This window comes from Pan paniscus, chromosome 16 (assembly GCF_029289425.2).
Source record: "Pan paniscus chromosome 16, NHGRI_mPanPan1-v2.0_pri, whole genome shotgun sequence".
Classification (NCBI taxonomy): domain Eukaryota; kingdom Metazoa; phylum Chordata; class Mammalia; order Primates; family Hominidae; genus Pan; species Pan paniscus.
In genome coordinates this window covers 43,731,081-43,744,317 of record NC_073265.2, presented here as the reverse complement: position 1 = coordinate 43,744,317, position 13,237 = coordinate 43,731,081, and the positions used below count along the sequence as shown (strand labels likewise).

Below are 13,237 nucleotides of genomic sequence, written 5' to 3'. Positions count from 1 at the left end.
GTCAAAGATGTTGGACAAAGACATGACACGTTACAGACACATCACACAACACGTTTTTGACAGAGCTTTCTCAATGTGAAAAATAAACTCCAGTATTTCAAAAACCAACAGCACCACAAAGCATATTTCAGACCAAACACTGATATCAAGCTGACATTGTACAAGACAGTGAAAAACACAATTTGTGGAATTTTACAAGTCATTAGCATACAAATATATATGTGTGTATATATGACTACATACACAAACATACATGCGCACACACATAAGACCTTCTGCCTCCCATTCACTTCTAATGTATTTTCTAAAGTATTCTGTTGTGGATAATAATCATTTTAGTTGTTAATGAAATTTGAGATTATTATCATTTCCTGTTCTTAGTTAACCATGTACAAACTTGATTAAGACACTTTCATAGCAAGAGATATGCTGCTAATAATCTCTAAGTAGGTTTTTAGCAAATGTAGGAGAAAAAGATACCCACCTCCTTCCCTCCCATGGATTCAAACATTTTTTCCAGCTGGACCCGCAGTTGTTGAATATTGTTCATCAAGATACAGGGCTTTAAATATAGAAAAAAAGACTATTATGAGCAATCTTTTTATATAAAATTATTGAATGAGTTTAACTTATAAGTGGTGGAAAATAGCTATCTTGGATTCCTATTATATTAGATGTATATACTAATTCTGCTATTTCAACATTATAGTTTGTAACAGTTAAGAATGGAAATGGAGAAACATAATGCCACATTGGGGAATGAAATTTAATAACATACTCAGACAATAAACCATTGGAGACTTGCTGCTAAAGTTTCTTTTATCTTTAACATTGTAACATTTCATACTTAGAAAGTAAGCACACTTTTTGTTTTTATAGATTTACTTTTAGAAAAAGGTTAGCTTAAATTCTTCTGTTATTTTACTGTTTTGGAAAACAAAATACCATGTGATTTTTTAAATGCAAAAACATTTTAAAAATAAACTTAAATATATTTTCTGGCTGCAGGTAAAGACCACATGCTGGTATTCGAAGTGTTTTTCTTCTGGCTTTAACCTGTGTTTTTCTTCTCATTTTCCTACTTGCTTATTTGACTCATATCCATCATTCAGGTTAGAGCGTTCTTTTTTCCTGGATTTTATCTTATCACTCACTTGGCATTTGTTTTACATTGCTTTACATTTGAGTTGCTTTTCACTCTCACCAGCTAAACTTAAATACATTGTACATGCTGCTGTGTCTCTTTCTGCTTTTCTTACTCACAAACTACTGCACAGTGGTGTACATATAATACATGCTTAGAAAATGTTTCTCCACTTGTTTCCAAGGAGCCAGATAATATAATAATAATAACAAAGATGTAAAGCTTTGCGACAGGTCTAGATGTGAACTTAGAATAGTAAACATTAATTCATAATTAGAAAACAATTCATAATAGTTATAGAATCATTTAATCTTTGCTGTATATTGATTCCTAAGAGCCAGTATATCCGAGAAAAACAGACACAGAAAGAGAAATAGACAAAGGAAGGAAAATGGATGTATCTTCCAAGTTGCTGAGAAATAACCCAATAACCAGAGTCATGCAAAGGACTCAAGGGATGTCAGAGAGGTGTTAGGTCTTATCAGTGGAAAGATTTTATTATTACTTGAGCCACATTAATGACCTTTGAAAAACTTTCTACTTGACTCTTAAAATGACCACATCATCACTTTGATTTATGCAAACAATTTAATAATTCCTTTCTGTTTCCTTGATTCCAGTCACTTAAAAACTTTATTTTTTAACACAGATATCTGAGATGTATCCCCCAAAGATTCTGTTTTAATTAGCTGAATCAAAATGTTCCACAAATGATTCTGATCCATAGCCATAAGTGAGTACTACTTGATCTGGGCTTAGTCCTTTCCATAGTGGGTAGGGCCACATTTTCAGAGGATTCAGCATCTTGACCCAAAATCCACAAACTAAGCCAATAGCCTATCTTTTCACTAGGAGGTAGGGTCATTGACATTTACTTTTAATTGCAGAAAGGGAAGATTTGGTGTGAATCTGGGCAATCCTACCAGGGAGAAATCCAAGGTCAAAGTAAAACAATGACTTATAATGAGAAACAGGAAGACTACACAGGTGAGTGGTTATTATCACCTTGTTTCCCATGTCTAAGTTAGCTTGATAGACTCTTCGTAGATTATTTGATATTAACATTCAAGCTAATCTTTATTGTCACATGTAACAGGACCCTAGTACTAGCTTTATAAATAAAGGCCAACTGCCAACTCTTCTTACTGTGATGATTTCTGATGAAAAAGAGCTACTGAGAACAAAATAAACATGGACAGTTTGGCTCACTTGACATGGATTGCTATTGACCCCAAGTTAGACTACAGAGAAAAAAGAGGAGATGCAGTTATCCGGAGGGAAACAAAAATAAATTTGAGACTCTCCCTTTTCATTAAGAGTTCCCTGACCTTGAAATGTTCAAAGTGCAGTTTTACTGAATCAATTCATCAAACTGCTACTGGGAACAGATTATACAAATTCACCTTAAATTTAATCATGAAACAGTTTTTACTTTCGACAACTTCATAGTAAATGAAAAAAAGAACAACTTCATAGTAAATGAAAAAAGGAAACTGATAGCAAAGGAAACATTACCCTAATTCAGGGATATTGCTTTTTGAGTTTAGTAAGATAAAACAAACTATGTTAGTCAATTTGTATCCTCCTATTTTTATATCTTGATTTTTTTCCCTAAAAATAGAATAATACCTTTAATTTTATCTCAATCTGGAACAAAGTTAGGAAACTGAAACATAGTGAATATGAAAGTTTCAGACTAGGAACACTTCTACATGGCCAAAGTGTTTCTGAGTTTAAAAATATTTTAAAGATTATTTAAAATAAAAGTAATTCTAATTTATATTGTGATGTCTTGCTATATTTTGGAATGTGAAATTAAATAAATAAAAATATTTTGACCCATTTCCAATTTAAAATGTTACAGTAGAAAACAAATTATTCTGACATGGATATTTTATTTAACTCTGGTCTTTAATTCTGAACCCAGAGAACTCAAATGTTTTGGTCATATCTTTTTTGTTTGTATGTTTTTGAGACAGAGTTTCACTCTTTTTTGGCCAGGCTGGAGTGCAATGGCACAATCTTGGCTCACTGCAACCTGCATCTCCTGGGTTCAAGCAATTCTCCTGCCTCAGCCTCCCAAGTAGCTTGGATTACAGGTGCACGCCACCACACCTGGTTAATTTTATATTTTTAGTACAGACAGGGTTTCACCATGTTGGCCAGGCTGGTCTTGAACTCCCGACCTCAGGTGATCTACCCACCTCAGCTGCCCAAAGTGCTGGAATTACGGGTGTGAGCCACCGCGCCCGGCCTGTATTATGGTCGTATCTTAAATGATGTCTATCTTTAGATGTTTCTAGCTCAATTTGCAGATGAAATAGATATATTGCCATAGATATACTGAAAGAGGTACAAGTTTCAGTGATCTTGATATTGAAATCTGATATTAAAATAATTATAAATAAGTATCTGTAATAGTAACTATATATACTCATGGAAATGTACAAAAGCATTTCAATTTGCCTTGAATGAAAACATAAGCCTAGTAATCAAGTGATATTCTTTTATAAAAGCTAAAATGATACTTGGCATTTAAGCAACAGTGTATAAGGCTGGTCAAGATATTAGTAATTATGGAAGAAAAGCACTGAGGGAAGGAAAAGGAAGTTCCTTTGCTGTAATATTTGGAGGGCTTTTGTTTCTTTTTATAAAGATTTAATTTTTCCAAGTATAAAACCTACAGAAAGAGTACCTAGAATAATATAATAAATACTGGGTTATGATTTTTATCTCAGTGTTTATTAAATGTAAAATATAATATAGAATGTTAATACATAAAGTGGAACTCTGCAGGGGCTTTTAAAAACTAATTTGCCTTTCTGAATGGCAGGAATTAGCCTTAGGAGCTCATGGTCACCTTTCAAAATCTTCAATTTGGCTGTCCTAGTATAAACAGGATCCTTTTGTGAAATTATCAGATACTGTTTTGATTTTCAACGTAACACTTTAGACATGTATTATCTTGTAATCAGAAATAATATACTTTCAATAAATAAATATCTTGCTTTTTGAGTATAATCAATAGCAATAAGAAATAATTGTTTGAGTTGTCAAAAAGTTCTAATAAAATTTCTGGGCAGCATATTAATTTAAGGAAAAGAAGCATCTTATAGAATTCTCAAGAACCATTAGGACTGACTTATCTTAATGAGCTGTCAGCAAGAGGTCACTGAGGTTTCAGGGAGAAAACTAGTAGCTTTCTTTAGAATAATTTAGATTCACCTGATAGCGAAACTGATTTTTGGAGGGGGAAAAAACTGGTTTTTCTTTTTTTTTAAAAAAAAACCCTATACTCACTTTTTAAACACTTTTTTTTTTTTCAGAGCTACTGTTTTTCAAAATGTTTACAATGCTGCCAATGTATTTCTCCTAATATTATAGATTGAATAAGAAAGCTTTCACCTTCCATCATAAAATAAATCTTACTATATTTCAAATACCTTTATCTAGCTTTTCTTTATGCCTTTGATTAAGTTGCAATACTAGTTTGAATTTTATAAATATTTTCTCAATCATCTAAAAAAGCTATTTTAATAATTCAGAATAGAAATCAGCATTGTTCCATATATTAACGTTTGCAATTTATTTGAAAACTGAAAGACTAAATTACACTTATTTGAGTACTAATGCCAAAATGAAACTAGTTGGTGCCAATACTCATCTAATTTTTAAGTCCCTTGTTTTTCTCAGCTCCAGTATTTTATGAGTATGTTGATTTTCAATGATTTATTCTAGTCTTGTTCCTTATCTACATGGAAAACCACAAGTTGGCTGGCATTGAGACACTCTCTACCTTCCTGTAAATCCTGTATTAAAACCAGTTCAAGAACCCTGGAGAAGTTTCCAGCTTCTTAAGATCCTTATTTCTTATTATCCTATGTGAAAACTGAAAGTCAACAATTTATCTTGCTTACTCATACTTTGAAGAAGTAAATCTCAACTGAGAGATACTTGAAAGTAGAGACATTTTTTACTTACCACATTTTCCTTATCACAATGTGAACTGAAATCACTTGATACAATTGCAGCATACTGGAGCAGCACTTTATTGATAGTCTAAGAAAGAAAACATTGTGAACTTTACCCAGGTAAGTATGTAGTTTACAAATATGCTAAAAAGTTTAATCCTAAGTTAACTTCTTGCTGTCTTTTTCATCTTAGTTCTACATTTTTTTCTCCCTCTAACAACTGTTTCTGAGCCTAAGAATGCCCTCTGTTTTCATTAATTATGCAAAGCAGAGGAAAATAAACCATGTTAATTAAATTTTATTTCAATTACTTAAAGATGCATGAATGTGTTTGCACTCTACTGCTTTTATACATAGATTAAATTATCATAAGCCAAATGTAGATATGATTTTCTTAGAAGAGATAAGGCAACAATCGCAGTAGAAATGTCATCTCTTTTGATAGAAAAGTAAAGACAAAAAAGCTTTTATTTTCTTATTTGTACAACATATGCCTGAATTTTCTTAGTGGCTCAAAATCAACTGAGGGAGACACTCCAAAGAGTTAAGCTGAAGAAGAGATGTTTAATTTATAAACCTGAATTCGCTAAATTGATTATAAGCTTGCTTACACACTTTGAAAATCACGATGAAATCCTGAAATAAGAGATAACACACAGACAGAAAATCAATACTTCGTTGAAGTACACAGTAACGTGATAATATGCATCAGCTCAAATAGAAAGTTGACCTTGAAAATATAAAATCTTATCAAGCAGCAGACCAATAAATCCTGGTAAACAGATGACTGATCAGACTGAATTATCTTCAAATGTGTCTCTTCAAATTTTACTTTAGACATAATGTTGAATTACTTTGGACTTACCTATGAAATACTTATTCATTTGTACGTATGAATACTACTCTCAATCTACAGCTTCTTGATGACATTATAAACTTGAAGAATTATTATATTGTATTGCATACACAACAACATATAAACACAAACCATAAACCTGACTTTAGGCAATCGTTGTAACTCAGACATTGTAACTTGCTTAAGGTAAAGTTTGGGCTGTGTGAAAATCCTCTACAACTTACTGCCATGTGAGATTTTTTAATTCTTATGATTCTGCTTCCCCTACATCCTACAGCTGCCGGGTGACTTGCTGAACAGCATAGATTTTGTTTTTTGCCTTTGTTATCATTTTCTAAAGAAGAAAGAGCAAGCTGGATAACCTTTACAATAATTCTTGAAGTATGCCCTATGGCCTACAGCTTGAGTCTACTTCATAGGAAAACCTTAGTCCCTTGAATTTATGCTTAGAGACAAGGAATCCCGGGATCTCACACGTAATAGCCTACAAATGCCAATGGTTAGCAAGTCAGGATGGGCTGCAGGTAAGACAAAGTGCACAGTCATATAGAATATATCCAGCCTGGGCGACAGAGCGAGATTGTCTCAAAAAAAAAAAAGAATATAGCTTAAAGCTGTGTGCCTATAAGAGTTGCAAGTACACTGCCGTAATAACTCCCATCTTTACTAATGTACAATGTACACTTGAATGAGAGTGTGCAAAGTACATTTTGTGGGCAACTTCAATTTCATTCTAATTTATTCAGCTAAGTAAACCACTATCACACAATAGCTCTTTAATACTAATAAGCTGTTGCTTATGACATGCTTAACTCATTGTTTCTCGGAATGTAGTTCTGGAATCAGCAGCATTATAAGCATCACCTGGGAACTTGTTGGACATGCACATTATTTGGTCCTATCCTAAATTACTGAGTCAGAAATGCCAGAGGTGGGCTCCAGCTGTCTGGGTTTTAACAAGTCTAAGGTAATTCCAATGCATACAAAGTTTGAGAACCACTATCTTAACGAATGCATGGCAGGGTGGAGGTAACTCTTCAGAGAGAAGCTGTGATGGAAGGGGCACCTGGCAAGGCCTGGAACATAAGACTTCTGGGTGTGTGAGCTTAGGTCATGATTTTATCTTTGGGGAACTACTGGTCTTCAGAAGAGAGTATAGTGCAGACAGAGGGAACAAACAGCCTAGCAGGGACTGTTGCATCTTGTTCTAAAGAAATAGTCATGAGGAGTAGAGGGCTCTTTTATGGATGCCTATAAAGAGCTGCTATTCAAAAAGTTCCAGATTAGATAAAATGAAATTCTAATAGGAGTGTGGCAGTACAGAGAGTGATTCTGCTGCATTTAAAGGATTAGACAGGGTGACTAAAATATCTTTCAGCTACAATCAGGTCTGATTTGACACACAGGTACTGGTGGAGCATTGAGTGGGACAGCCATCAATTACTCAGACAAAGGCATTGTGTTTTTCTGAGCTAATGCCACCCTGTTAGGAGTGAGCTAAATATCCTGTCAACACTTCCAGTTATTCCATCTAGTGTACTGCTCTTATGATCAGTAAGATAAGAAGTGTGGTTCAAAATCCATCTTTTCATTCACATTTTATGCATGGAAAAATGCAGTATTAGAGCAACACAAGGAAGACAAGAAAACTGTCATATTGATCCAGCAACATTAGAAATGTGACTTCACGGATTTATGTAATGTATTTTAACACATCCAACATAAGATAGGGTCTCCCATTTCTGTCACCATAAATGCCTAGGTTTGACCTTAAGGGTAAAAAACAAATAGTGAGATTCTATTCTCCAAATTTCTAACTTAATTCTGATCACACCAGAATGAGAAGTGAGTATAGTTTAGTGGTTGAAAGGATTCTATCCATATCATTTCAATTATTTAAACGTTTTTAGTCTGTTTCATCATGGATGGAAATTAGGGAAAATAATAGTACCCATTTAATTAGATGGTTGTGAAGAATAAGAAAATGTATAAAGTGATTAGCATATAATAATGCTCAATGAATTATCATTATTATTATTAAAAATTAGAATTATGTTCCCAGAGAACAAGGAATAGAAATAAATATGTGTGCGTCATTTACCACAGTATCTCCAGCACCTGGCAAACAGCCAGACTCATACCCAGGACTTAATATTTGTTTATTTGTTTCTAAGCAATATTAAAAATAACATTACTTCATATCTGTTTTTTAAATTAAATTACTCATACTTGTCAAGAGCAGCACTATGGTCATAGGAATATTAACTACTCATGTGCCCATTTTATCACTCATGATAGCTTCTGAATGTTCTTGATATGAAATTTGAAGCATTTTGTTTGGTACCTTTTTTAGTCTTATATCCTGTTTAGTAAGAATAAATTGTCCCTTTAAATCCCATTTTAAAATGCAAAAATTTTTAAATCTCTACAGATACAATTAATGTGTCTGATCTCCAGGAGACTGTTTAAATCAATATAAATCCCATAAAGATAATGGGATTTTAGTATATTTTGATATAAGGATTCCAATACTTAGAAGCGTAGAGTTTTCAAGACTAATTAGTCAGTCACATCTGATGAAATAAAAACAAATTCCAATAGTTTGCAGTTCTTGTGAAATGGCTAATTATAGTAAACACAAACGATTTTTATCTACTTTGTTATATAAAATACAAATTATAGATAGAAATGCTGATAATGAGTTTGGGACCAGCCTGGCCAACATGGAGAAACCCTGTCTCTACTAAAAATGCAAAAAATTAGCCGGGTATGGTGGTGAACACCTGTAATCTCAGCTACTCTTGGGAGGCTGAGGCAGGAGAATCACTTGAACCCGGTGGGTGAAGGTTGCAGTGAGCGGAGATTGTGCCACTGCACTCCAGTGACAGAGTGAGACTCTGTCTCAAAAAGAAAAAAAAAAAAAGGAGAGGCTGATAATGGTAAAATGGATTTGACTGATGTTTCTTATTTTTATATTTATGTTTAATTGATTTTGCTTTTTATTTATTATTCTGTATAGTAAGTCACTGCAAGAGTTAAAAAGAGAAATGCTGGCAAGAGATTTTTAAATCATTCCAATAAAATAGAATTTCTTTTTCAATGAAAATTACTAATTTCTTCTTTTCCAGAAAATGCTTCTCATTGTTCTTACATTATTTCCTGCTGACAATTGGATATTGTTGAATTTCCATGGATTAAAAATGTTTTACTTAATTGATTTTTTTATTGCACCAATAAAAGCACACATCTCAGTAATACATGGAAGCTGATTCTTTTCTTCTTGCTTCAGAGAATGTGTTTTCCTGAGTGTGATTCTAATATGACCTTCCTTGTGACCTCCCACCCTTTTATACTTCCATTCAGTACATTTGGTTATACCCAAGCAGGCATATTGTGGCTATGTTCAGTATTACAGCTGAAGAAAGGTCAGAGCTACAAACGGGTGGCTGCAGCTCAGGGTCTAGGAATCTCAATTCAGCATTCTTTCTACTCTGTTACCGTGCACTCATGTCTCCCAACTTACATAACCTACCTGCCTGACTACTCTGAGGGTGAATTCTAGTTACTTTTCTAATATCAGGTACAATTATCATATGTTACTAAATATATTAACCTTAATATATTAACCCTGAGATTTTTAAATTCTCATATGAGCCTGCTTCCCCTACATCCTACAGAATTCCAAGAATAGTACGTGACATACTTTGTCAAACGCTATTCCTAATGACCCAGTTTCATTCTTTTCTTGGCATTCACCCAAACACAGCTGCTCATCAAGAAAAGACTTAGAGAATTTTTAGAATTATGCTCTACAGATTTCACTATATTGGGAAATTAGAATCATCTAAGGGGACTCAGAAAGTCATCTCTAAGAATGGTTTAAATAAATGATTATTGGCTGTTATTTAATATTTTAAAAGTAGGAGGCTAGTCTTCTTAATTAATGAAGACAAGATCAGAATATTTCATAGCAAATAAATATAATAGAGTTTAGTGTCTCTCTGTCTGTCTCTGCTTCTTTATCTATATTCTGGGCCTCTTTCAACTTCTGAGATGCTCTGATTATAACATTTGACTTTGTCATAGTTGTTTGCAGCTTTGGCCCTTCCATACAAGTTTTCTGAGGTCAGAGATTATGCTTATTCATGACTACATCCCTCAAGGTGGCTTATAGTGTGTGCGAGTGAGGCGTATCAGCAAGCACTTGTTGAATGAACAGCCTAAAACCTCAGTCATCATTCAATCCATGGAATCAGACCTATATTTAGATCAGCCAGACATAGAACTGTGTAAGTAGTTTCCCTAAATTACTATGTTTGTTATGTCACTACCCTGCATAAAAATCTCCAACGGTTCTGCGTTTCCTAAATTGACCAGCACATTAAGTCTAAACTTCTCAATGTGGGAAGCAAAGTTCTTCAAGATCTGGGGTATCTTCACTCTCCCAACATTTCCTACTGCTTCTCCCCACAAGGGTTGTTTCTCCCTGCCCTTCCCATGTCAGTCTCAGCTTTACCTCTTCCTTTGTTCCTGCTATTCCTCTGGCTTAGAATACTTTTCTAACTTCTCCGTTTTAGTCTTCTACGAGCCCTGCCCTTGTCATGAAGCCTCTGTCTATTTCGGCTCTCATCAGATTTCCCTCCACTCAATTTACGGTTGATCTCACTAAGCTTGAAGCTGAATTGTGTCCCTTTTCACGTCATCTTTCAATTAGTTTATGTCATGTAGTCTTGCATATTATATGGATTATTTTTGAGATTTGATAGACAGTGGCTGCTTCTTTTATTTCTTATATTTCCCTTGAAACTCTTGGCAAAGTAGTAAGCACATGGTAAGCCATTTTAGATTTTAAGAGGAGAAGGGGCCTTAAGATGAACTTGGTTTATCAAAATCAATATGTCAAATATGAAAACTAAATTCATAAAAAACTTGAACTATTGAGATTCAATTACAATGATTGGTTGATTTGTAATCAGAAATCAGTTTTCATGGCTCCAAGTTCAATATACATTGCGCTATACTACAATGTCTGCTAAAACACTTGGCAATTTGAATGTGAAATTGCCAAGGCTTACTTTCAGCTAGAAAACACCACATTTGAAATGGGAGTAATTTGGAAATCCATGGTAATTTCTTTGATTATAAGTAACTGAGTCCTCGATGTGAACAATAAATAGGTTTTTAAGATGATAAATCCATATTAAAGAAATAGGAAGTGTAGGAAATCAGATGGGAATCCCAGAAACAACTGAATTTACTAGTACAGAATTACAAATAAACTGGGATAGGGGTGACAGAGAAGACTAACACCACAAAACAATAGCATTTTTCAGATTGCCACAGACCCAGAAAAAAGAAGACTCATTTTATTTAACCTACCTTTGCAAATCTTCTCATTAAGTGAGATAATGCTTCAGGATTAGGGCATTCCAGTTTCTTAATAATTTCAAAGCTCTGATTCAGCTGAGCAAAGACATCAACCACGGAGCAAGAAAAGAGAGCATGATCAGATGTCTGCTGGAACTGTGGGGAGAGGAGGTGAAACCATCCCAAACAGTACATTAGAGGCGGAATGGAAAAATCTTCACTGTTTCCCATCAACAACTGAATCTCCCGTATCATATATTTACATTTCCCAGTAATAAAATGCTTACCCACTTTAAAATCATTAATCTCCTTTTCTTGAAAGTGTGGTGGAACTAATATCATGGGGCAAGCTACTGCTAATTGGTTTTTCCACTGCTGAATTGAGGTACTGGTTCTTTTGTCTTTCATTTTCTCCACAGGCAATAGGTTAGCTTAGCAAGCCGGTTGTGGCTCAAGATTTTGGGAGCTGCTGCACAGGGACTGGGAGAATGTCTGCTCCTAATCTAGAAATCCTGGAGAAGCTCCAGGACAACAAAGATGTTTTGTACAAGGTTAGGAAACCTGTAGATTCAGATTAATGTAAGAATTAAAGAAAATCTTGGGAAAAATGGGTGACTGATTTTTTTTTTTTTAATAAATGTAGGCAAGTTTCTAGGGTTCTGACCAGACCACTGAAATTGTGTTTTAAATTAATTTTGGTCACTGGGGAATGGAAACAATTAATAACACTGAGTCTAATAATTCCCATTAGGTTAAAAGCAAGCAATGTGACTGAATCATGGCAATGAACTTTCTTAAGGTAATTTAAACTCACTCCATCTTTTTTGTCTCTTCCCAGTGCTCCATGAAGGAATTCCATTGACACATCTTCGTTTTCATCTAGCCACTGCATGACAAAAGGTTCAAACCACCTATAACAAATTAATAATGTTACATACCACAAAGGACATCATTTGCATATAATTAACAGGAATGCTGCTCTTTTTGTATATGAGAGTAATTTAGAATCAACAATCTCCTTTCATTCTCTCTTGCAGTTTTGCTTCCTCAGAGACCTTTACCTGTTCTCCATCAAATCAGTCTCCTCCTCTTTACCTCCAACCTCTACCCCTGTCTTGGTTCTTCGCATGCTGCCTCAAATATGCTAAGTTTCCAACAGTTACTCTGTAATTCCCTTCAAAATTCAAACTCTTGTAAAATGTAGACCTTGTGTGCTCTCTTCCCTATCAACGCATTTCCTCATTTCTAAATTCTTTGCCGTATAGCTTCTACCCATTCACACTAATCTGTAACCGATCCTGGGTGCTTACCTCAGACTCCTTAGTTATGATCTATCATCTATGGACAACGGATTTTTGGAAATTGTGTTAGACATTTTCTTCTCCATTCTGAGCATAAATTCTTTTTTCTGTATGTGTGCCCAGTTGATCTAGCACCATTTATTTAGAACACCCTTTATTCCCCCACCGCATTGAATTTGCATCTTTGATGCAAATCAGGTCATCATGCCATACATGTGAATTGGCCTCTGGACTATTTTATTCCCTTGGTTTATTTGTTATGCGCTGATATGGTTTGGATCTGTGTCCCCACCAAAACTCATGTCAAATTGTAGTCCTCAATGTTGGAGGTGGGGCCTGGTAGGAGGTGGTTTGATCATGCAGGTGGAGTTTTCATGAATAGTTTAGAACTATCCCCTTGGTGCTGTTCTTGTGATAGTGTTTGAGTTCTCATGAGATCTGGTTATTTAAAACTGTGCAGCACATCCCACCTCACTCTCTCTTGCTCCTGCTCCCCCCATGTGAGATGCCCATTCCCTCTTTGCCTTTTGCCATGATTGAAAGCTTCCTGGGGACCTCCCAGAAGCAGAAGCCACTATGCTTCTTGTACAGCCTGCAG

The 13,237-nt window shown here is 34.7% G+C and overlaps 1 protein-coding gene across 1 annotated transcript in view; it reads right to left on the bottom strand.

Annotated features, from left to right (window-relative positions):
• The window catches only part of UNC13C (unc-13 homolog C), a 645,800-nt gene that overhangs the window by 111,192 nt on the left and 521,371 nt on the right, over positions 1–13,237 (bottom strand). The window contains exons 20-23 of the mRNA XM_008953183.6: positions 12,153–12,249; positions 11,351–11,494; positions 5,126–5,203; positions 485–562 (exon numbers count right to left, since the gene is read on the bottom strand). Coding sequence (XP_008951431.4) covers positions 485–562; positions 5,126–5,203; positions 11,351–11,494; positions 12,153–12,249 — 397 coding nt within the window. The remainder of the gene's footprint in view (positions 1–484; positions 563–5,125; positions 5,204–11,350; positions 11,495–12,152; positions 12,250–13,237) is intronic.